Here is a 26,327-nt window from a genome sequence, read left to right on the forward strand (position 1 = left end):
TGGCTAATTTCCTGTGGGAAATTACACTAGCTGGAGATTCACAAATCTATGGGATCCCAGAGCTCATGTAGATAGTCTGACGATCATGTTAAAGTGAGAAATTTAGACTATCATTCATTTTAAAAAAAAGTGTACTTTATTAATCAGTGACCAAGAACAGGCTCTTGTCCTCAAAGAGCTCTTGGCACTGAAGTTTGGGTATACCGTGTTTATTAGACAAAACCCACAATGATATCCTTGTCAGGTACAGGTCAGGGGAACCATAACATTTGTTTTGGTAGAACAATCAGTTGTTTGGGTTATACATTTGGGCCATGGTCCAGGTCAAAGAAAAGTCTCGAACATATTGATGAGTCTGGGCTATTCAGAGATTCACCAAGACCATAAATAAATTTTAATAAGAGTCTTTTTATTTTAGATATTGGTGTCCGATGTGCGGCCAGGACTGCACCTGAGCAATCTCTCCAGCCCACAGAAACAGTCTTAGAGCCTACTATCCTGCTATAACAGCAAATTTTACAAGATCAGTGAATTTAAGAATAGTCCGATATCTGGGGGAAAAGGGAAGTGGGTTGCTATAGTGCAGCCTGTATAAGTTAGGGACTTACATGTTAGAGGCTTGATTGACTGATCGATTGATTGATGATTGATCTTTAGTATCTCAAGCATAGTAAGTTTAAAACTTTAGTGTCCTGGGGGTGGGGGGTGGTAAAAACAAAACAAAACAAAAAACTTTAATGTCCTGTTAGCCTTCACATTGATAAGGGAAAAGTGACATTCTGGGGGGTAGGGGCTGAAAAGTGCCTGAGCAGACACAAAATGGAGTCAGGATAAGATCAGGACAGGAAGGTGTTACCTTGGCCCACTAATATGGTTAATAGTAATATCAGTTCAGTAACACTCGTTGGAACCTGGCCCATTTCTGTGTTGAGGTAACTGGTGGGGTTGAACATCCACATTTCCTTACTCAGAACAGCCTGGTATAAGCATCGTTAATTACTTCATGTAAACCAAGGTAAATCTCTGGTCTAGTTACAACAGGCCTGTCACTGACACGACCTAAATAAACCCTCTCTACCTCCACTTGCTTTGAGTTCATTTTAGTAGTCATTAATTTGGGGGGGGGGGTGGAGAAGTAGACCACCCCAAATTTATCACCACCTTGGTGCCTGTCATATGCTTCTGAACATAAGCCTCTCTATATAATAAGCCTTGCAATCCCCTGATAGGATGGTCTTCATTGTCCATAGCTTCCACGTTCCTTTTTTTTTTTTATCAGCTTTCCAAATAAATTTGTCTCCCCTTCCCCCAACACACACACACACACACACACACACACACACACACACACACACACACACCTCCTTGAATTACTAGCCTTTTTTAGGAGGGGGCAACTTAAATGATCAACACAAGCAGGTTATTGACAACCACACTAATTAAGCCAATGAAAAGTTTTGAGTCCTTTTATTAACGGCTAGAACCAAGAGTGAGCCTGTGCCTCTGAAAAATGGGAAGCCTCCATGGGTAAGGCGTGCGATCCTTCAGGATACAGTCACCCAGGGTTAAGGTCCTAAGGCTGAGTACAGAACGCCTGCATCGAGGGACGGGAAGCCAAGCGCGAGCCACGTGCATGCACCGCCATCTGAAATCGAGAGGGCTCAGCAGGAGTGGAAGAAGACGCCGCGAGGTCCTCTGGGAAGCGGTGTGAGGAGCTGAGGTGCGATGTGCAGAGGACTCTGGGAGTTGTAGTTCAGTTGAGCAGCCAGCTGGAACGGCTCGGCCCAGGGTCCGAGGTACCTTTATAGCCGATGAGAGGGGATGAGAGGGCGGCTTAGCATGGAGAGCTGAGCCTAGGTCCCTCCCGAGTTTGCGGACCGCAGTGAAGGCCTCTAGGTGTATTCTAGCAGAACCCTCACGCCCTTCCCTGGAGGGTGGCTGAGCGCGGACAGTGAGGCAGTCTCCGTGGAGCCCGTGTCCGAGGTGAGGCGCTGCGATTGAAGCGAGGTTGTCAGTGGCTTCCTGCTTCTGGGTCCCACATTGGGGTTCTGAGGGAAAGCCATTGGTTAGCACAGTGATAGTCCCCCTAAAACCAGTTGCTTTCACAGTTTCACTTCTGACACTGACTTGCTTTTTGTCCCTGTGGGAACTCCGTAAGGAAAGAGAATAACCCATTTTGGCAGATAGGAAAAGCGGGGATTTGAAGTCTCAGGTTTTAGAATCCTGTTTGTTTGGTTTTGGAGTTCTAATTGTTTTTAGTTTTTAAATGCTCTAGATGTTTTCTCGTAAAACCCATCACTGTTCTGAGAAAGTAGGTATTGCATTTGAAAAGCCAGTTGTCAAAAAGAATAAAACAAATTTCCTCTTCATCCCTTGAGCCTGGAGTACAACAGAGATGAAATCACTAATTGAGGCACGGATCTGTGCACAGAGATCTTTATTATTTTGACTAAGCAGATGAAAAGGAAGTGTGTATTTATATCATGTGTTGACGTTCTCATAGGAGAAGACTACTTGTAGTGTAAGTGCACAGGTGTAACTGAGGTAGAAATTCACACTAGCTATCTTGTATCTGGGATGTTTTAGGACTTGACCCTGGGTTGGCTTTTAGGCAAGGTAGCTAGTGCCTGGCGCCTGGCCCAGCTGTGATGGCTCCTGGCCTCCACTTGTAGGTTCACTTTTTGTGTGTGTGTGGGGGGGGTTGTTTTGTTTTTTTGTTTGGTTGGTTTTGGTTTTTTTGAGACAGGGTTTCTCTGTGTAGCCTTGGATGTCCTAGACTCTCTTTGTAGACCAGGCTGGCCTCGAACTCACAGCAATCCGCCTGCCTCTGCCTCCCGAGTGCTAGGATTAAAGGCGTTCGCCGCCATGCCCGGCGTAGGCTCACTTTCTGAGGATTCAAACCTTCCGAATGCTGGAAAACCCAAAAGAAAATGGCATAAACGATGTCTTCTTGACTCCCGGGACCCAGGTAAGCCTACATTTCTTCTTTTTTCAGCATGGATATGTTTTCTTCTATTCTTAAATTTGCTCTGCCTTATTTCCTGGACCAGTGGGGTCATCCTGAGAGACCGATGAGTGACAGACCTTACAGGCAGCATGCCTCCCTTAGACAGAACTTCCCTTCCCAGTGTTGCTTTGTGACCATCACTTTCCTGTACGCGTTCTAGTCACTCACTACGATAAATGGCCTTGTGAGTTGCAAAGTACTAACAGCCACACGCCCTGTCTCATGACGTTGGCTGAAGCAGGAGGATATGGATACATAAAATAGACAGCATGAAGGAGCAAGTTTATAAATATGTATTTTAAACGCAGAAAATGATTGTCTCTGACACGTTGTTAGTGGCCTTGGAAGACTGATCATCAACTAAGCGATTTGAAAAGGGTTTAAGATGAAAGTTCATTTTGAAAAACCAAGGAGGCTAATTGATATTTGGAAAATAGAATGCAGGGCTTTTCCCAGAGAGAGCAGCTGTGGTTAGGGGGAAGGTGGCTGTAAGCGATTGGAGAGGTCAAAGGCTGTGTGTCACTGTGAGATGAGTCAAAGTCTAGTGACTCAGACCAGAGCACAGGAAAATCTATAATGGCTCTTTACTTACATAGTAAGCCACACAGGCTATGTAAAGATTTTTAGAGGCAAAAAAAAAAAAGATGAAACATGCCATAAATGATTGGAAAGAAATAATTGGTAAAGGTGTCGTTGTGGACTCTTGAAGGCTGGCAAGCCTTTTGTGCAGGCGCTGGCACAGCTTGCCCATATCATACCCAGCTGCTGGGCAATATCAAACCAGGCAGATGGTTGCTGAGTTCAGAGGACTGGAGAGAAAGAGAGGCTTAGTAGTCAACAGTACTTGCTATTCTTGCAGAGAACCTGGGTTTGGGTCCCAGCATCCATATGGCAGCCTACATCTTTGTCCGTAACTCCTGTTCCAGATCTGACATCCTTTTCCGGCTGCCTCAGGCACCAGGCATATATGTGGTGCACATACATACATGCAATCAAAATACTCATACATAAAATAAAAATAAATTAAAAAAAAAAAAGAAAGCAATGAGACAGTCAGACGTTAATCTTAAAGCCCGTTGTATTCATGTCAGGGCTCTCTGAGGAGGAGGCCTAAGTGAGATCTGAAGTGTGGGGAGCAGTCCAATAACAGAAAGGATGGAGCAGGGAGACAGCACTCAGGAATAGGAAGCAGCATGGGGCCAAGAGCAAAAGGCAACATGACACATTCCCAACAGCGGAACGGCAGCCACCAACGGAGAGGTGAGAAGGATGAGTATAGGAAGAAGAGTCGATGAGGAGCCCGGGCCTGGTCGTCAGTGCTTTGTGAAGAATATAAGAGCATTTGGGGGAACTTCACGATCATTTGAGTTTGAGTAAATCCACATTCTGTGGCACGTGCAGCAAACGGGTTGATTTGTAACATATAATGGACTGGAAAGGAAAACTAAAGAGAAAGGCCACTTTCTCTTTTGTGAACTCTCTGTGGTTTTTGCTGTTGTTTTGGTTTGGTTTGGTTTTGTGTGTGTGCGTGTGTGTTTTTAAGATTTATTTATTATGTATCCAGTATTCTGCAAGCATGCATGCATTCTGTGCGCCAGAAGAGGGCACCAGGTTTCGTTTCACTGTATATGGTTATAGAAGAGAATCTAGTGCTCTTAACCTCTGAGCCATCTCTCCAGCCCAAACCGCTGTGTTTTAAAGATTTATTTATTTATTTATTTATTTATTTATTTATTTATTTATTTATTATGTATACAGTGTTTTGCCTGCATGTACACCTGCAGGCCAGAAGAGGGCATCAGATCACATTATAGATGGATGTGAGCCTCCATGTGGTTGCTGGGAATTGAACTCAGGGCCTCTGAGGAGCAGCCAGTGCTCTTACCCACTGAGCTGCCTCTCCAGCGCTCCCCACCCCTGTGTTTTAAAGAACCGTACAGCAAAGAACTTGTGATACTTTTGTCCTTAGTCAAGGATATCAAGGCAGAGTTCTAGCAAAGACAGTTCTTAAGAAAATAGATCTCTCTTTTTTTGTTGTTTGTTTGTTTGGTTGGTTGGTTGATTGGTTTTTTGAGACTGAGTTTCTCTGTATAACAGCTCTGGCTGTCCTGGAACTCCCTCTATAGTCCAGGCTGGCCTCAAACTCATGGAGATCCACCTGCCTCTGCCTCCCAAGTGCTGGGATTAAAGGCGTGCGCCACCACGCCCGGCTCTAGATCTCATTTTTATATTGAGGTAAAAACAAGTGATTTCATGGTTCTCAACTCAAAACAACAACAACAACAACAACAACAAACCCTGCTGGCTAATTTTATGTAAACTTGACACAAGCTGGAGTTATCTGAAAGGAAGGAACCTCAGTTGAGAAAATGCACATGAGTGCAAGTGCCCGTGAAGGTCTGAGGTGTCAGATCACCCTGGAGCTGGGGTTACAGGCAGTTGTAAGCCTCCTGATGGGTGCTGGGACTCAAACTCAGGTCCTCAGGAAGAGCAGCTCTTAACCACTGAGCCACTCTGCACTCCCCCAAGGTATTTTCTTAATTAGTGATTAACGGAGGAGGGCCCAGCCCATTGTGGATGATGCCATCCCTGTCCTGGGTTCTACAAGAAAGCAGGCTGAGCAAAGCCATGGGCGAATAAACCAGAAAGCAGCACCCCTCCATGGTCTCTGTATTAGCTTCTGCCTCCGGGTTCAAGCCCTGTTTGTGTCCTTGTCCTGATTTCTTCAATGTGGAAGTGTATGCCAAATAAACCCTTTCGAATGCTGGTGATGGTGGTGGTGGTGTACGGCTTTCAGCCCAGATTTTGGGGAGGCAGAAACAGGTGGATCTCTGAGTTGGAGGCCAGCCTGGCCTACAGAGTGAGTTCCAGGACATCCAGGGCTACACAGAAAAGCCCTGTCTTGGGAAAAATAAAATAAAATAACAAAATAAACCCTTTCCTCCCCAAGTTGCTTTGGTCATGGTGTTTCATCACAGCAATAGTGACTCTAACTGGGATAAACCCCACATCCACTTTTCTACCCTCCTCTTCCCCGCCCCCACCCCGCCCTGCAAATCTTCCCTTAAGACCTGGGAGCCATCAGCGCACTCTGTACCAGACTCCTTTCCTTTCTGTGTGAACAGGGCTTCCAATTGCCAAACCTGATGTGATCTCTCAGTTGGAGCATAGGGAAGAACTACAGAAGGATGTCTCAAAAGCAGCCGGTCCAGGTGAGTGACTCTTGGGGACAGTGGGGATGTAACGGAGACAGATGGTTGCGTAAGTGCCTATGGAGGTGCCTATCCATGTTGCCTCTACCAATGGAAATGCCCACGTGGAGACCCGGTCTCCCCTGTGCCGCCCTCTAGCCCTGTGGAGATGATTTGATATAAAGCCAGAATTGGAGTGGAACGGGCAAATACATTGTACCCTTTTAAATCAAACAATCCGAAAGTGATGAATATCTTAATGTTTCTAGTAACTTGCTTTGCGAGGGGTCTCTGCAAACACCACGGCCAGCAGAGTGTCTATCTGTGAGAGATAAGAAGGCAGCACGGTTCAACACAATTCAGTCCCTGGTTTATTTGTTCAAACTTCAAGATTCTGACCCTGAGTATATTTATTTTAGGCCTATCTAAGCACAGCACAATTTGGTGAAAAAAATTCTTGGTGATAATTAACTCACCCCTGGTGTACAATCAAGCATAAGGCATGACTACATTAAAACTCTTTGTCAAGTACTTGTGACATCTTCTGTAAAGATGGGTTTTGTAGATTGACTGAGAAAAGCAAGCTCATGAGAAAGGTCTAGAAGCTCTGATATGGTCTCAGACACATGGACAGTGCAGAAGCCACCAGGCTGTTAACCAACTCTGCCCTACCCCTGCCTTTTGGGGTAGGGGGTGGGGCTTGGGAGACAGGCCATACACCTCTCCCTTTGAAGAGACAACCCTGTGTGTTTAACACGCCCGGCTTCCCTAGAGCTTACCTGTGAGCACAGGGTCTGCTGTCTCCCGTGTATTGCGCGAGTGTCTTTTCTTCCATGCTATTTTATATGTGCAGCATAACATTTTCCTTTTTCCATCATAGTCTACTGAGTGTGCTTGATTTCCGTGTTTTCTCTCTGTAAGCAGAAGCAGCATGGCAGAGTGGTTCAGGGTATAGATTTGAAACCAGCCTTCTAGGTTCAAAATTGGTCTTAGCTACTTAGCATTTCTGTGACCTCCGAAAAGTGGGTTGCCTTCTTTTGTGAGTCACATTTCCCAGCTACAAAACTATAGCTTTTAAGTCGTTGTGGTGAGGCTCAAATAGAATAGTTCAAGAAAATTAGAGTGCCATCTCCCTTTATGCTAAGTCAATGAATGTTATTGATTAACTGTGGCATTTTTAATGATGTCATGGATTTTTAAAATGATGTCATGTTACTTCTGTCAAAATGAATTATTGCAAAGGATTGCCAGCAAATTATATTTTTCTTTTATATATATAATTTATTTATTTTAATTTTATATGCCTTGGTGTTTGTCTGCATGTATGTCTGTGTGAGAGTGTCAGATTTTTGGGGTTACAGACAGTTGTAAGCTACCATATAGGTGCTGGGAATTGAACCAGGGTCCTTTGGAAGAGCAGTCAGTGGCTCTTAACCACTGAGCCATCTCTCAAGCCCCAAATTATATTTCTTTGGTCCTACCCTTGTGTAAATGAAGAAGCATTGTTTTGCTAGGTTCTTCAGTGAGTTCCCAACTCTTCCAACTACATTTCTCTACCTCTTACAAGATCTTCCTAGTCTACATGCCCAACCTTTTTGATTTCTCTTGAATCCTTAACAGAAGACAGGCATGTCTCGGTTTCCCCACTAACCATGTGTTCTCTACAGCTACTTAGATCTTCAGTTTTTCGTTTCCATTTGCTGGACACCCATGTGCTTTTGATATTTTTCTAGCTATATGTCCCTTAAAATTCTAGGCACTTTGCTGAGTATGGCATGCAATTTATACCATTTTGTGACATGGCTGGATACTAAGTAGTGTCTGTATTCATCTGTTTTGTACTGGTATGTGTATATTCAAGTCTGTTCTGTGTTGGTATATATGTGCTGGAGTGTTGTAGTTAATTTAGAAGTATGGACTGTTAACTGTTTATTATTAGGCTGTAATTACTACGGTGGTATTTTCTAACCCACTATCAATCAATAAAAACACAGACACCTGTTATATTTTAAAATAGCCTTGCTTCACCTGGGGCAGGGCAGCTATTAATCCCCTAAAATACCTTCCATATCTCCCTGCCCCATCCCATGCCATCTGCTTCTAATAATTTCTATGGAGCTACCTCCCACCCATAATCCAAAATACTTGCTAATATTCTTCATCTGGGCCAAATCATCCATGCTGGCCTGTGCTTCTTCTCCACTTCACCCATGGTGGCAGCCTCCTTCCTTCTTCTCTTCCTCTCTTATCTCCTTCCCAAAATCCTCTTCTGGCCTCAGACTGCTTCCTTTCCCAAGAACCTCTCTAACTTTCAAAGCCCATGAACCTTAGCCACACCTATCCCATTTGCCTGCTCAGGTGTATCAGCTTTTTATTGGTCAAACAGGAATAAGTTTTTAGGCAAGGTTACACAGTGGTATTTGGGGTACATTAAAAGACAGCAAGCAGTAATTAGCATCAAAATACATCAGACAGGCCAATCTCCAACACAGGAGGCCTTCCCTGGGGTCCTTCCCAGGCCCAGGAGAGGAGAGGAGAGGAGAGGAGAGGAGGAGTCCTCCAGGGGAGAGAGGGAGCCAGACAGATGGTCAGGGAATCTCTCAGCTGACTTCCAGGAATCAGGCCTCTTAGGTGGCTCTGACGCTCTAGGAGTTGGGCTGTTTCTGTGGCTCTGACTCCTAGCAATCAGGTGCCTCTTTATTTATACAAGTTTCACAGAACAAAGAGAGACTAATGATTATCCAAATGGCACAGAGTATGTGTTCGAGTTTTCATTTCATGTCCAGGGTTACAAGTTCAGTTACAATTAGAAAACACAAATAGAACAGATTGCACTGCTATTATTAGCAGCCCTATAACTCTACCTTAAAGAACCTAAACAACGTCTCCTCCAAAGCCAACACATTTAGTATATGGCAGCCTGCTTCTAGGCTGGCAATGTTTGTAGTGTGAGAGCACGCCAGACAATCAGAAAATATCTGATCCGGCCTTTTTATGAATAGTAAATACTCATACCTAATTTCTTTCACTATATGTTTCATTGTCTATTCTATAAAGTAGGAAAAGTTTATTATTTTAGTTAGTCTATCTTATTTACTGAGTTTTATTCCTTTAGGAGTGTACCCTGTATGACCCCCTATCACTACATATCCAGAGAGCTCTAAAGCTATAATAAAAAGAGGCCTTGAATCTGTAACTTAGTCTCCTGGCCAGCGAAGATTTGTCAATAGTCTCTGTTTACTTTGCACCACAAGGGTTTGACAATAGTCTCTGTTTACCCTGCACCAATATAATGTTTGAGCTAGTGCATGGGCAGAGACCCTGAAGCAGATGCCAAGATTCCTGAAGTAATGGCCTTGTGTAGCTATGTGCTCATCTGTGCTTAACGATCTCCAGGGCATACGGAAGACTTCCAAATGGTAACTAGATAAAGTTAATTTTAGGATTTTCCTAAAAAGACACAGACATACTTTTCCCTCAGGAAATGATATAAATTAAATCATAATGCAGAAGACCCCCAATAATGCAACATGCAGAGCTCAAAACCCAAAAGTTAGAGATAGAAGGACAGCAACTGTAGGAATCCACTCAGCTTTGCTGGAACTGTGTGGAGCAGCTGTGCTGGCCTCATCACTTAAGCCACTTCCAGTGAATATGGCTGTGCCATATTTGTCCAAGGATAGGTACTTTATAAGTTCTGGAAAATGAAGAGCTTTGTATCACATCTTAATGGTGCTGTTAAGAGCTTCCTTGACTACATGACGGTGTGGCAGAGAAACCTAAAGGGAAATGACCATGTGCACAAGAGACCAAGTATACAGTCTGATTTGATAACAGCCAGTTCCTGCAAGAATTAATTCACTCCTCAAATGCCCTTCTTAGAGTACTGGCCCCTTGCTCTAATACACGGTATTAGTCTTCACTATTATTTATTTATTTATTTATTTATTTCCAAGACAAGGTTTCTCTGTGTAGCCTTGGCCTTCCTGGAGTTGCCTTATAGACCAGGTTGGCCTTGAACTCAAGCGAGCCTGCCTCTGCCTCCCGAGTGTGGGATTAAAGGGGTGTGCCACCACGTAGTCCTTTCTTCTTCTTCTTCTTCTTCTTCTTCTTCTTCTTCTTCTTCTTCTTCTTCTTCTTCTTCTCCTAATTCTTCTTCTCCTCCTCCTTCTTTTTTAAAGAGAGATTTATTTATTTATTATGTTTACAGTGCAGGCCAGAAGAGGGCACAAGATCTCATTACAGATGGTTGTGAGCCACCATGTGATTGCTGGGAATTGAGCTCAGGACCTTTGGAAGAGCAGTCAGTGCTCTTAACCTCTGAGCCATCTCTCCAGCCCCCATAGTCCTCACTTCTTAAAGGTTCGACCACCCTAACACTATTACACTAGCTATCAAGTTAGCACATGAACCTTTGAGGCCACATTCAAACTGTACCCAAATGATAACACCTTGGAAGCCTGGAAGGACTTTAAACCTTTTTTTTTTTTTAAGCAATGAAACTCTCCCCTTAAACTCTCTCAGCATGTCAGGATTTTGACACAGGTACCTTGACACACTGGGAACCAGTGTGAGCAAATGGCAGTATACTCAGCACACAGTGCTCTTTTTCATTTCAAAAATGTGATTCATTTTGTTCTGTGTACTTTTTTCTGGTTGAGAATAATAGTAAACAATCAGAGATTATCTTTTTTGTTTGTTTGATTTTTGAGACAAGGTTCCTCAGTGTAGCTACAGCTGTCCTAAAAGTTGTCCTGTAGACCAGGCTAGTCCCAAACTTACAGAGATCCTCCACCAGTCTCTGGCTCCCAAGTGCTGGGATTAAAGGCGTGTGCCACCACATCTGGCTACCATGTGTCTTCTAACTACTGAGCTTATAATAATTTGAATTGGTAGATTCATACAACATTGGATACTAGCTTCTAGAATTTGTATCTTATTTTGAAACAGTAGCGCTCTCTCTCTCTCTCTCTCTCTCTCTCTCTCTCTCTCTCTCTCTCTCTCTCTCTCTCTCTCTCTCTCTCTCTCTCTCTCTCTCTCTCTCTCTCACATGGGTGCCTGTGTGTGTGTATAAGAGATTAGTTTTTAGTCACAGGACATAAGAGGCATAAGAGCATGAGAAAAGATCATAGCAAGAAGGGAGGTTACAACGACTGAAGTCTCTAGAGGCATTTTTTTTTTGTCTTACCCTTGTGTCCTACAGACCCTGCTTTTGTCTTGTCCTTCCTCAGGTCCCCACCGCTTGGCTTTGTTTGGTTACTGCTCTTCATTTCCTGTCTTGCTGACGAATGCAGCGTTGCCTGGCTGTTCACCCCTTCCCTTTCTGCAGCATCTTTTCTCAGCCATTTTCCCCCATGTCCTCTCAACAGTGCAAGACTCTTTGTGAGAGTTGATGTTTATGTGTTTGCTGCATGCATTTTGTTTTATTATTTCTCTAGCATAGAAGTGATTCTTCTCTCTGTGTGTAATTTGTTTCTTTCAGGGTGGAAGACAGTACCAGACAGCACAAAGCTAACTCCAGAGAAGCACTTTTCTGAAGAGGAGTCATTCCCAGGAGTGTTACTGGAGAGCTTTCCAGAGGAAAGGCCCAGAGACTGTGCAGACTCCATAGGACATCAGCAAGGAAACTGTGAGGAACATCCAACACAACAGCTGGTCCCTCAGAAGAGACTTTCTGTGGAGAGAAGCCACCAATGTGATGACTTTAGAAGGAACTTTAGCCGGCGGTCATTACCTGTTCAACACCAAGGAGAGAAACTTCATGATTATGGTTCACTTAAGAATTTTAAAAATGCAGATATGATTAAACAGGAGAAAACTTGTACAGGAAAGAAACCTTGGAAATGTAATGAGTGTGAGAAAACCTTCAGCTACTATTCCGCTTTTGTCTTGCATCAGAGAATTCACACAGGAGAAAAGCCCTATGAATGCAATGAGTGTGGTAAAGCATTTAGCCAGAGCGTACATCTTACTCTACACCAGAGGGTCCATACTGGCGAGAAGCCGTATGGGTGTCAGGAGTGTGGGAAGGCCTTCAGCCATCGCTCAGCCCTTATTCGGCACCACATAATTCACACCGGAGAGAAACCCTATGAGTGCAGCGAGTGTGGGAAGGCCTTCAATCAGAGCTCATACCTCACCCAGCATCAGCGGATTCACACTGGAGAGAAACCGTATGAGTGCAAGGATTGTGGGAAAGCCTTCAGCCAAAGCACGTTCCTCACCCAGCATCAGGTCATTCACACTGGAGAGAAACCTTACAAGTGTAACGAATGTGGCAGAGCTTTTAGTGACCGCTCGGGCCTTATTCAGCACCAGAGAACTCACACTGGAGAGAGGCCTTACGAGTGCAGTGAGTGTGGGAAAGCCTTTGGCTACTGTTCAGCCCTCACTCAGCACCAAAGAACTCACACTGGGGAGAAGCCCTATAAATGCAGTGACTGTGCCAAGGCCTTCAGTGACCGCTCCGCCCTTATCCGTCACCAGAGAACGCACACTGGAGAGAAGCCTTACAAGTGTAAGGACTGCGAAAAAGCTTTCAGCCAGAGCTCATCTCTTGCGAAACACCAGAAAACTCACACTGGAGAAAAACCCTATAAATGTAAAGAATGTGGAAAAGCTTTCAGCCAGAGCTCATCTCTTTCTCAACATCAGAAAATTCATGCTGGAGGGAAAAACAAGGCATACGGACAGGCCTTTAGTGAGCATTCAGTCTGTGGCCAACAAAAGAGACTCCATACTGGATAAGTATCTTACATTCCAAATGTATTTTTTGAGCATTTACCATATGTTACGAGGGCTACAAAGACATTTAAGACTATTATCTTAGAAGTTCCTGAGATAACCACTAATGCGGGAGACAACTCACTTAGGCTGTGAAAAGAGGTTTTGTATTTTTTACAGGAATTCCTGAAATTCCTGACACTAACAGGAAGTTCTCTTCCAGCATCCTAATATGTGTGTACATCTGCCAAATCCTTGAAAGGGTAGGGTATGCCATTGTGAAAAGAAGACATCTTACTTGTGGTGTATAGTGTATCTCGATACAGAAGAGATAACTTCTAAGGAAATGAGTGGTCGTTTTAGGAATAGAAGTCACAATGAGTTTGACCAGAGTCAGGGATGGTAGAGCAGCTGTCCTTCAGCCTTAAGTCCAACAACACAAGGGAGGTATATGGAAAGGACAGGGAAAGAGCTGAGGGATAAACCCAGCAAGTGTTGGCTACAGTAACTTGAGTGCTGGAAACCGGTGGGGGGGTGGGGAAAGGACACTTGTCATGGCAAAGCTCATGTGATATGAGGGCAGCTTTGCCCTAAAGCTGAGAGATATTGGCATGGGGGCCGCTCCTGCACTTCTTGTCTTTATATCTTGCTTATCAAGATGTATACAGGGAATCATTTTAATTGCAAGGCTGAAGACTTAACAGCTTGCTTGGTTTACAAAAGAGACCTTTGATATGTTCAGTGTGTTCTAAACTATCTGAGTTACCTGAGACTATTTATTTATAAAGATTTACCTCAATTGCAAGTAGTTTGTACCTTGATTTTTTTTTTATACCGTAGAAAATTTAATTGAAGATTTGCACTGGCCTTGCATTGAGTGTGAGAACCTTGACTGAGAAGGCTGACTGTCTCCATTGTGCTCTTGGAGTAGTGGCCGGTGACGCTGTATGCGGACACTTTCAGCTGAAAATCTGAAGGTTAGCATTAGAGTGTCATATTTTTATCTTCAGGGTTCACTGTGCCTTGGTTTGGTTTTGTTTTGTTTTCCGAGTTGATTTTTTGTTTGTTTGTTTCATAGCTGCTGAGTTGCTTCAACCCGTAGGTTTTTATCCTTTGCCGAATGTGAGGAATTTTCAGCCTGATAACATCTCTTCGAAATACACCTTTAGCCCACCACCCTACCTGTTCTCCGTTTCTGAGTCTGGATAGCAGAATCATTAGCTCTGATTTTGGCCATACAAGTTTCTAAGATGCAGTTAATTTTTTTTAAGTCCATTAAAAAAAAAATTAGCCTTCTTGATCTGCTGAAACAAAATCTCTTCGATTAAGTGACCTAAGAAAAGTGTCACCCAGAGTTCTGGAGGTTGCAAGGACTCCATTCCTGCCAGGCTTTTTCTCCTGACTCAGAGACATCTGCTTTCCTTTCTGGTTTTCTAAGGATCTTATGCAGCATATGGTCCAGGCGGGTTTCAGATACTCTGCGTAGCTGAAGATGTGTTGAGGCCCTCATCCTCCTGCCTTCCCTTCCCACATGCAGGTATTATAGGCATGCGGCTTCGCGTCATCTTGAATGGCGTATGACTGCCTTCTTGATTTGCCTCCACACAGCACACATGTTGGTGCCTGTGCAGGGTGAGAGAGACACCTCTCCCATTATGTTGTCAGTCCTGCTGGACTAGGACCCTACTGTTATAACCTCACTTAGCCTTAATTACCTCTAAAAAGTCCTGTTCCAAATACAGTTCACACTGGGAGCTAGACCTTCACTGCACGCCTTTCAAGAAGACACAATTTATACCTTGTCAAGCTGCTCCTGCCGCTTCCCACCACATCCATGTCCATGCCTGACATATGTTCACTCTGCCCCAGCCTCCCAAAATCTGAAATTCCATCCCCAGCTGTAAAGTGTGAAGTCCAGGGTTCGGCCTTTGACCGGAATCAGATCTGACTGAGATCTTTGATTGTCTGTCCTAAACTGTGAACCTGTGAGACTGAATAAGTTATATATTCCCAAAATACCACGGTAGAACAGACATTCCTACACCAAAGGATAGAAATGCCAGTGCAGGAGTCGGTGACGGATGCCAAGCAAGTTCAAAACCTAGCAAATTCCACCAGATTGTAAGATATGCAAATAATCCCTTTTGGCTTGATTCATGGCGGATGGACCTATTGGTGTGACGATCCTTCCTCCGTGGCTCTTACAGATAGCCCCACCCCAGGGCTCTGCCGGGCAGTCTCAGCTGTCAGCGTTAGGCTTAAGTCCATCTCACCTGTTGACACCAAGCTGAACTAGGTGAATTTGCCTATGAGCTGCACCCATCACTGTCTCAGCACATGAGCTGCACCCATCACTGTCTCAGCACATGAGCTGCACCCATCACTGTCTCAGCACATGAGCTGCACCCATCACTGTCTCAGCACATGAGCTGCACCCATCACTGTCTCAGCACATGAGCTGCACCCATCACTGTCTCAGCACGTGAGCTGCACCCATCACTGTCTCAGCACGTGAGCTGCACCCATCACTGTCTCAGCACATGAGCTGCACCCATCACTGTCTCAGCACATGAGCTGCACCCATCACTGTCTCAGCACGTGAGCTGCACCCATCACTGTCCTAGCACAGGAGCTGCACCCATCACTGTCTCAGCACGTGAGCTGCATCCATCACTGTCTCAGCACATGAGCTGCACCCATCACTGTCTCAGCACGTGAGCTGCACCCATCACTGTCTCAGCACGTGAGCTGCACCCATCACTGTCTCAGCACGTGAGCTGCACCCATCACTGTCTCAGCACATGAGCTGCACCCATCACTGTCTCAGCACATGAGCTGCACCCATCACTGTCTCAGCACGTGAGCTGCACCCATCACTGTCCTAGCACAGGAGCTGCACCCATCACTGTCTCAGCACGTGAGCTGCATCCATCACTGTCTCAGCACATGAGCTGCACCCATCACTGTCTCAGCACGTGAGCTGCACCCATCACTGTCCTAGCACAGGAGCTGCACCCATCACTGTCTCAGCACGTGAGCTGCATCCATCACTGTCTCAGCACATGAGCTGCACCCATCACTGTCTCAGCACATGAGCTGCATCCATCACTGTCTCAGCACATGAGCTGCACCCATCACTGTCTCAGCACATGAGCTGCACCCATCACTGTCTCAGCACGTGAGCTGCACCCATCACTGTCTCAGCACATGAGCTGCACCCATCACTGTCTCAGCACGTGAGCTGCACCCATCACTGTCTCAGCACGTGAGCTGCACCCATCACTGTCCTAGCACAGGAGCTGCACCCATCACTGTCTCAGCACGTGAGCTGCATCCATCACTGTCTCAGCACATGAGCTGCACCCATCACTGTCTCAGCACATGAGCTGCACCCATCACTGTCTCAGCACGTGAGCTGCACCCATCACTGTCTCAGCACGTGAGCTGCACCCATCACTGTCCTAGCACAGGAGCTGCACCCATCACTGTCTCAGCACGTGAGCTGCATCCATCACTGTCTCAGCACATGAGCTGCACCCATCACTGTCTCAGCACGTGAGCTGCATCCATCACTGTCTCAGCACATGAGCTGCACCCATCACTGTCTCAGCACATGAGCTGCACCCATCACTGTCTCAGCACATGAGCTGCACCCATCACTGTCTCAGCACATGAGCTGCACCCATCACTGTGTTAGCACATGAGCTGCACCCATCACTGTCTCAGCACATGAGCTGCACCCATCACTGTCTCAGCACGTGAGCTGCATCCATCACTGTCTCAGCACATGAGCTGCACCCATCACTGTCTCAGCACGTGAGCTGCATCCATCACTGTCTCAGCACATGAGCTGCACCCATCACTGTCTCAGCACGTGAGCTGCACCCATCACTGTCTCAGCACGTGAGCTGCACCCATCACTGTCTCAGCACATGAGCTGCACCCATCACTGTCTCAGCACATGAGCTGCACCCATCACTGTCTCAGCACATGAGCTGCATCCATCACTGTCTCAGCACATGAGCTGCACCCATCACTGTCTCAGCACATGAGCTGCACCCATCACTGTCTCAGCACATGAGCTGCATCCATCACTGTCTCAGCACGTGAGCTGCATCCATCACTGTCTCAGCACATGAGCTGCACCCATCACTGTCTCAGCACGTGAGCTGCACCCATCACTGTCTCAGCACGTGAGCTGCACCCATCACTGTCTCAGCACATGAGCTGCACCCATCACTGTCTCAGCACATGAGCTGCACCCATCACTGTCTCAGCACATGAGCTGCACCCATCACTGTCTCAGCACATGAGCTGCACCCATCACTGTCTCAGCACGTGAGCTGCACCCATCACTGTCTCAGCACGTGAGCTGCACCCATCACTGTCTCAGCACATGAGCTGCACCCATCACTGTCTCAGCACATGAGCTGCATCCATCACTGTCTCAGCACATGAGCTGCACCCATCATCTTATCAACTGGTTGTTCAGACACAGCACTGGTGCTTTCTTCCTAACAAACTTGCTAATTTTTCCCATATGAGTAGAATTTTCCCATATCTTTGGGTTCTCGTTCCTTCTTGATTAGCATTAGGCCATCTCTTCCATCTCGCATCTCAACTATAAGCAGCGAGAGACTCCACTCTTCACTTTAGTACTTTATTTAGAAATTGCTGCTAAATGGACACTTTCATTCTTCTCAACTTTTCCCACAAAGTGCTACACACCAGACAAGTTAACACTACAAGAAGGTCAAGGTTCCAAGGCCATATTCCTGATTGCAATCTAAAGTCCTCACCGAAATAGCCTTTACGTTCTCTGTGTACCTCTGAAGCCTTCTGGCCTCTTATCGCTGTCCAGTTGCAAAGGTGCTTCGACGTGGTCAGTGTTTGCTATAGCAGCGTCCCATCTTTGCTCTGTCCTCAACTTCATAGCCAGTTTCCCCGCTCCCTTCATTGTGCCCGGAGCCCACCCTTGAGCTTATCTCAGTTACTGTGTTGTTCTGTCCTGTTTGATTATTTCTCCTGAAGTGTGTGTGTGTGTGTGTGTGTGTGTGTGTGTGTGTGTGTGTTGTGTACTTGAAAATTTTGTCAGGCAATTATAACATCTATGTCGCATTAGTGTGTTGGACGTCTGTGACTTACCTTTTCATTCAGGGTAAGAGTCTCTCAGCCTTGGAGTGATGAGTGATTTTATGTTGAAATGTGGATATTGTGTCTATTACTAGAGTCGATATTCTAGCTTAATCTTCTGCATTGGCAGGCCTCCTCTGACATCCCTCTGGTGGAGAAAGGACTGGGGTATCCATGTGGCCTTGAATTAATATTAGAAGTCTGGTTTTACCTGGGCCTCTACTGACGCCATGGTAGGGGACAACAATTCTGTTAGGTTAGGTAGGGTTTGTAGCTCCCCATTCATGCTGCCCTGACTAGGAAAGTCATGAATGCCATGACTGCCAGCGTTAGGGTAGGATGAGATGACCTCATTACCATGGGGCAAGTCCTGACTTTAAGACTCACTGATGCCCATGAGACTGGGAAGGCATATCTTGTCTCTGGTAGTTTTGGAAGCCTTGTCCTTCATATGTCCCCCACTGGCACTGGTGATTAGGGCCTGGGGTAGGGTTTCAGAAGCTGACCCCTTGACCTCTGACACCAGCACAGTGTTGAACAGAGAGTGGAAGTGAAGGCTCCCCCAGTAGCCCTTGTGGGTTGGGGAAGGACTGCCTGTTTTCTTGTGCTAGAACTGGGCAATGTTATCTAAAGTTCTCTGTCTCTGCTCTGCCCCGTTCCTGGCTCATATTCTAGAAAGAATAAGTAGACTTTTCTTGGGCCTTAAAAATCTACCTCCCCCTCTCCTCTCTTTCTCTCCTGTTCTCTCCCTCAACTCTGCATTTTTGGCTTGCCAGCTTCTCCATTGGCAGTTTGTGATAGAAGGCAAAAAGAAGTTCCAAGAAATGATGCTGTGGGGCATCTAGTGCTTGTCCTCAGGTGTCTAGTTCTTGTCTATTTCATCTCTCTCCACCTGTTAGAACTTTCTTGTGTTTGTCTTATGCAGATTTTCAGCTGTGCCTGAACTGTTAGGGGAAGCAGCTGCTACTCCATCTCCCCTGGGCCACTCTTGCACTGACACAGCACGTGGAGCTCTGTGGAGCACACCTGTGGTATACAGGACAGCCAGCTAGAACTGGATGGCTGTTGGTCCTGCAGATAGGCTCCTGTGTGGGAACTACATCCTCCTTCCTCTGTCTCTGAGGGACTTTTCTTTTTCCATTGAAACAGCAGTGTTTAATTTGTGCATTGCAAACTTGAGAGGGAAGGACAGCTAGAACTGTGAATATAAACTGTAGCATTAATATTTTTATTTATCTTTACTCCAAGAATGTGTAAGAACCATTGGCAAATTGAATTCACATTTTTCAACTGGATTTTTTGTTTTTCCAATTATGTATTACTTATATATGACTATTAGGTCATTTAAATTTGATATATGGTATTATATAGAACCAACAAAATTAAAATGATAATTGATATTTGAGACAAATCATTTCATGTTTGAAATGTATATACGTGTATTTCTTTTTTCTTTTTTGGTGTTTTGAGACAGGGTTTCTCTGTGTAGCCTTGGCTGTCCTGGACTCACTTTGTAGACCAGGCTGGCCTCAAGCTCACAGCAATCCACCTGCCTCTCCTCCCTATGTGCTGGGATTAAAGGCGTGTGCCACCATGCCCAGTTTATGTGGTTTCTCAAACTGTCATACCTATTTGAGAGTGGCAAGAATTAGATAGAGTGGGTGCGAAAGTGATTTGTAAACCATTAAGTGCTCATTAGATATTATTGGTATAATCATTTATATGACCTGTCCACGCTGTATCCTTTGTGATGGTGTAGCTCAATAAAAATGATCAATGTAACGGAGAGAGTCTTTGTATTGTCTTCTAAAACTAAGTTTTCTTAAGCAGTAGCAAATAGAGATAGATAGATAGATAGATAGATAGATAGATAGATAGATGATAGGTATGAATCTTTTGTAATAAGCATATTTTTCATTTTAAAAGCATTTAATTTTTTATTTATGTGACTATGTGTGTGTATGCACATATACATATGCCTGTGGGTGCCTACAGAGGTCAGACACATCAGATCTCTTAGAGCTGGAGTTACAGATAGTTGTGAGTTTTACAAGTGGGTGCCAGGAGTTGAACAGTAGTTTGGGGCAGATACTTGCCCAAACCATAGCAATGCCAGAAAGTGGGGTTCCTAGATCATCTGGTATTTCTATTTTTAATTTCTGTGCAGTCTCTATGGTGTTTTCTTCTTCCCTTACATTTGGCTGTATCTGCATGTCTAAGCAAAACACCTTTACTCCACCCAAGAAATCAAATGTCAGTGTAAAATACTCTGTCATGAGGAATTAACTTATCCACCGTTTCCCCAAAATACCATTTGCGATTCCCCTGCCCTGTTTCCAATCAGTAATGACATATATTGCATTTATTTGCTTTGCCTCTTATAGTGTCTTTCAGCCTAAAGTGGTATTTCTGCCTGCTGTAATTAGAGTCTCAAGCGTACCTCCAAATAGCTTGTGTTGAAGACTGGGTCTGCAATGCAATGTTCAGAGGTCAGACTTTGGGGAAGTGATTGGCTTGTGAGAAGACTGATGGGTTAATTCATCAATGGATTCATAGTTAAGTGGGTTGAAAGGAGGGGTAGAACCTGGGGGTCAGTGCCTGACTGGATGTGTTGACTCAGTTTTCTTAACCAAAATATTTTATTAACAACTTATTGACCGAGCCTACGTCAATTATAACCTGATTAACTAAAACATTAGGAAATGAAGATTAATTGACACAATAATAAAACCTTAAGGATATCAGTCCTGAGGAACAATTCTCTGATTGGGAGCTGCAGGATTTCTTCCACTGGAACCGGGGGTAACCAGACCCCAGAGCCTCAGCAAGAGCCGGAGCTCTGAAGCCTTCCCTCAAGTGGTTTTCTCTAGGAGCGTCTTGAAGGGCAGCGGTGAACAGCCAAATCTATCCCAAGTCTCCAATCCCTGCCACCACCAGTTCTTGGCTCATTTATATAGCTCCTCCCAGAGTCTGTTCATGGGATCTTTTTCATCTGGTAGCAATTAAGCTCCTGCACAAGGTGGTTGCCCTGCTAGTGAATTAACATCACCTGTTCTCTTACTAGACCGTTCGATCCCACACTTGGGATCCTAAAGAACAGGTTTCTCTCCTTCAGGGATGCGTCACTGTGGACACTACTTTGAAAGGTAACTGGGCTGGCTAGTTTTGTAAAGGAAAGAGGTGCACACATGTAACCCCAGCATTCCTGCTGGGAAGGGGAGACAGGAGTATCCGCCAGAAGCTCACAAGCCAGCTGACCTGGAATAAGCCATGTAACAGCAGAAATCAGAGAAGCCCAGCTTCAACAAGGTGGAGAGAGATTGGGCTCCCAAAAACTGCCCTTTGATGTCCACATGCATAGCATGGCATGTGCACACCAACGCTCACACACAAACACACACTTTGAGATTTATTTTTACTTCAAGTGTATGGATATTTGACCTGCATGTATGACTGTGCACAATATGTGTGCAGTGCCCATGGATACCAGCAGAGGGCGTCGGATCCTCTGGAATTTTAGTCTCAGGCAGTCATTAGCTGCTGCAGTCGTTAGCTGCCAAATGGGTGCTGGGAATCAAACCCTGGTCCTCTGGCAAGGCAGCCAGTGCTCTTAACTGTTGAGGCATCTCTCCACACCTGCATTTACATTGTCAAATTTTTAAAAATTTAAATCCAATTACATCACGCCCCCTCTTCCCATTCCTTGTGCCAACTCTTCCCATGTCCCTCCCTCCACCACCTTCCCATCTACCCACCACTCCCTCAAGGGGCAAGGGTTATTAGTTTGGTACCCAGTAGTCACGTGGGGGATTCACAACTATTTTTAACTCCAGATCCAGGGGATCGTCTTCTGGCCTCTGCACTGAACCCATGTGCAAATCCATACTCAGATATGCATATTAAGAGTAAAAATAAAAACGATTTTTAAATGGGCTATCTGAAGTGTTGGCAGAGGCTGATAGGGATAGAGCTGAGGGCCTCTCAAAGGCTAAGCGTTCAGTCTGCCATTGAGTTACATCCACGGTGCCTCTGAGTGTTTCATCTGTTTTAAATTTCCCATTTTCATTCACCTATGGGAGCTTGGTAGACATACTCGTAGTGTTGTTCTCAGATACAGCCACATTTATTTATCAGCATGTGTCCTGTCATGTTCACAGTAGGACATGAAACCTCATGTAATCCTATATCGTATGCACTTTATTCTTTTTTTTTTTCCCCAGATTTTTAAAAGTCACTTTACAGCCTGATCACAGTCCCCCTCCTTTCTCTCCTCCCAGGCCCCACCCTCACATCCCCTGCACATCGCCCCATCCCAGAGAAGGGGAGGCCTCCCATGGGTACCAACCCACCCTGGTAGATCAAGTTGCAGCAGAGCTAGGCGCATCCTCTCCCACTGAGGTCAGACAAGGCATCCCAGCGATGGGAAAGGGATCCAAAGGCAGGCCACAGAGTCAGAGACAGCCCCAGCTCTAATTGTTAAGGGACCCACATGAAGAACAAGCTGCACATCTGTTACATATGTGTAAAGGCCTAGGTCTAGCCCATGCATGCTCTTTGGTTGTTGGCTCAGTCTCTGTGAGCCCTCATGGGCCCAGCTTAGTTTACTCTGTGGGTCTTCTTGTGGTGTCCTTGGTCCCTCTGGCTCTCTCCCACTTCCACAAGACTCCCCAAGCTCTGCCTGTTGTTTGGCTGCGGGTCTCTGCATCTGTTTCCATCAGCTGCTAGATGAAGCCTCTCAGAAGACACTTCTGCTAGGCTCCTGTCTGCAAGCACAGCAGAGTGTCATTAATAATGTCAGAGCTTGGCTTTCTCCCATGGGGTGGAACTCAAGTTGGGCCAGTAATTTGTTGGTCTTTCCCTCAATCTCTGCTCCATCTTTATCCCTGCACTACTTGTAGGCAGCACAAATTTTGGGTCAAAGGTTTTGTGAGTGGGACGGTCTCTCTCTCTTTCTCTCTCTCTCTCTCTCTCTCTCTCTCTCTCTCTCTCTCTCTCTCTTTCTCTCTCTCTCTCTCTCCTCTGAAAGTCCCACCTGGCTGCAGGAGGTGGTCTCTTCAGGCTCTATATCCCTCACTGGTAGAAGTCTCAGCTTGGGTCACCCCTATAGACTCCTGGAAGCCTCCCCTGTTTCAGAGATGCCCCTCCCCACTCCTGATCCCCGCCCCTTTCCCTTTCCTATCCCTCTCCCACCCAGTTCCCTCCATCTACTTCAGATGTCTATTTTATTTCCCCTTCTGAATGAGATTGAAGCATCCTCCCTTTGGCCCTCCTTGTTATTTGGCATCTTTGCACCTGTACATTGTAGCCTGGTTATCCTATACTCTATGGCTAATATCCACTTATAAGTGAGTACATACCATGTGCATATTTCTGGGTGTAGGTTACCTCACTCAGGATGATATTTTCTAGATCTATCCATTTGCCTACAAATTTCATGATGTCCTTGTTTTTAAAGCTGAGTATTATTCCACTGTATAAATGTACCAACCACCAAGTCTGATAACAGGAATTCAATCCCACATTGACATGTGGGTATGTGCCCAAGAGAAATGAAAACACATTTACAAAAGACTTCTGTATGCATGTCCCTAGCTCACCGTTACAGCAGCCCAGACTGGAAATGGCCCAAATGTCCATCAGCAATCTAATAGAAAACAAATTACAGTATGTTCATGCAATGGACCATTAGTCAAGAATAAAAGAATGAGCCTTTGATACACAGATGGATTTCACAAACATCCTGCCTAGTGGAAGGAGCCAGAACCCGCAGCACAATGCTATACCACTCCCTTCGTGAGACCCTCAAAAGGAAGCGAAAGTGATGGATAACAACAGAAAGTAGAAAGGCCGTTGCTTCTTCAGGAAGGACTGTCTGAGAAAGGCATGGCAATCTTTCTAAGGTGCTTCAAAACGGAATGAAGAAGCCACAGGGTATGGTGATGTGCCCCTGCTCTCTTCACACTCAGGATGCTGAGGCAGGATTGCGAGTTTGAGGCGAGCCTGTGCTAAAATGTGGCTCTGTTTCAAAAACAGAATATGGAAATATCAATAGTAAAGGCCCAAGATTGGTTTAACTTTGGAATAACTGCAGCTGCCTGCACACTAATGGGCTCCTACGAGGCTCCCTGGGGGCTCTGTTTTAGTTTGCTGCTTAGGATTCCTATGCCCACGGATTTCCATGTCATTCTCGTAATTGTCACCAGAGGGCAGTGTCAACCAGTCAGTCAGACACCCGAGGCAGCACTTGTGGTCTATTCAAAATGCCACGGAGGAAGAGGGTTCAGGCAGTCCTGATGAGACTTGATAGGCTGGGGTCAGTTGGTAAGGGTGAAGGGCTTCCCCTACTCTGAGAACTAGGGGAGGAGAATTGGGGGAAGGAGTGAGGGAGGGTGGGACTGGGAGGAACCAAGGGAGAGGCTACAATTAGGCTGTAAAGTGAATAAATTTTTAAAAATAAATTTAAATTAAAAAAGAAAAAAAAAGATATGGAAAAAAGTGACTGATGATGACACATTAGTCACACTGCCTATTTAATCCACCAGTCTCAGCCAGAAATGGCCTGTTTGCCTAGGACGCTCTGGTGCTGTGGAGGGCTGAACAATAGCAGAGTTCACAAACACTCCAGAGACATGACCTTCTTCCTGACAGGTGGCACATGTGCAGCACAGACCCCTGTGAAAAGGTTTGGAAAATGTGTGTGTGTCTTGTGGGGCAGGTGGCAGGGGTGCGGTGTTTCCCTCTGCAGCCAAGAACATGCCTGCAACCTCAGCTGCTCAGGAAGCAAAGGCAGGAAGATCATAAAATCAAGACCAGCCTGGTCTACAGAAACAATCCAGTGCCAACCTGGGCAGTATAGTGAGCTCCTGACTCATTAAAAAAAAAAAAAAGTTAGGGTCAGTCTGGCCATGTATCTCAATGGTAGAGTACCTGCCTAGAGTAGCTATGTGTTCAAGTCAGATTCCAAAGCAGGGGTGGCCACCCCCACAGGACTGGTCTGCCAGCCTTCCACTGTGAATGGGGGAAGGGCTCAGGAAGCCCCAGACCTCCCAGAGGAGGTGCAGATACTTAATGGTTGCTAGGAGATAGAAAGTCATCTTCCTTAGTGGTCTGGCCGTTGATAAGGTAGCCCTTCCTCAAGCACACACCCCCAATCAGCTGTGTTCGAGGACCAACACTAATTAGATGCAGTGGGGTGCACTAAAAGACAGTAGAGCCAGAAGGGGCTTTTGGGATGGGGAGGTAGAGAGGGAGGGAGGGGGGGAGGGAGGGAGGGAGGGAGGGAGGGGAAGAAGAGAAGATGATGGAGGGAGAAATATTATCAAAGTACAGTTTGTGTGTGTGTGTGTGAGAGAGAGAGAGAGAGAGAGAGAGAGAGAGAGAGAGAGAGAGAGAGATTATGAGAGTCAGTTGTGGTGGCTCACACCAGTAGGATATCCTGAAGAGGTGGAGGCAGAAGCACTACAAGTTCCAGGACTGGTGAATGGGCTCAGTAGGTAGAGGCACTTGCCTCTGACTCTTACCATGTGAGTTTGATTCCCAGAACACACATGGCAGAAGGATAGAATCAGTTCCTGCAAGTTGTCTTTATTTCCGTGTGTTCGACAGGGCATGTCCCCCATTAAACATATAAATAATATAATTAAAAAAAAAAAAAAGAACTTGTGGGTAATTGCCGGCCATTGTTGAGCACACGCCACGCCCCCCATGCACAGCTGGGATTGCTGAACACACCTGATAGCTTTAAAATGTAGGGGCTATTGCTATCTCCATTTTTGAGGCAAAGAGATAGCCAGGGCTCTCTGTTGTCCATTGCCAGTGGCAGGACAGCTTGGTCCTGACTGACAGGACCATAATCAGGGCAGGAAGATCTGATGTCCTGCTGGCTTGCTGGCTGGGAAAACGATACGATACATACTTGACGTCACAGTGTTTTGTGTTCCTTTGAACCTCTTGAGAAGGTCCCCAGTTCAGCAGTCCTCTGCCTTAGTGCCACCCAGGTTCATGCTGACAGGAAAGCCAGGCTTTCCCCGCCAGCCAGTGCAAGCCAAGACCGAGGTCTCACCATCATGGCTGCCTACACATGAGCTGAAGAAGGACAGCCGACATCCGAAGGTGCACTCGGGAAAGACCGTGAGGCCTCGACCCTGCACAAAGACATATGGCAGCTAAGGGGTGCTGGGAGTGGGGGCAATAGTCTTCTCCACAGCACTTGGTTATCCAAAACCAAATGGTCAGCCCTGAAAACAGTGACATTATACAGGTAGCATCAGATG

The 26,327-nt window shown here is 45.7% G+C and overlaps 1 protein-coding gene across 3 annotated transcripts; it reads left to right on the top strand.

Moving 5' to 3' along the window:
• The first annotated feature begins 1,311 nt into the window (after positions 1 to 1,311).
• ZNF892 (zinc finger protein 892) lies at positions 1,312 to 15,452 on the top strand. 3 transcript variants are annotated; one of them, XR_014778276.1, is made up of 5 exons: positions 1,312 to 1,983; positions 2,840 to 2,968; positions 6,133 to 6,219; positions 11,681 to 13,898; positions 15,129 to 15,452. XR_014778276.1 is itself a non-coding variant. In XM_084777269.1 (4 exons), exons 2-4 carry the CDS (start codon positions 2,866 to 2,868, stop codon positions 12,943 to 12,945), a joined length of 1,455 nt encoding a protein of 484 aa, XP_084633395.1. In that variant the 5' UTR covers positions 1,312 to 1,983; positions 2,840 to 2,865; the 3' UTR covers positions 12,946 to 15,452. The 3 variants fall into 3 exon arrangements, 2 of the variants coding, with proteins under 2 accessions (XP_084633395.1, XP_084633396.1); XM_084777269.1 differs by having other exon boundaries at positions 11,681 to 15,452; XM_084777270.1 differs by having other exon boundaries at positions 2,846 to 2,968; positions 11,681 to 15,452.
• The last annotated feature ends 10,875 nt before the right edge of the window (positions 15,453 to 26,327 follow it).

This window comes from Acomys minous (genome assembly GCF_964271855.1).
Source record: "Acomys minous genome assembly, chromosome: 3".
NCBI classification, from domain to species: Eukaryota; Metazoa; Chordata; class Mammalia; order Rodentia; family Muridae; genus Acomys; species Acomys minous.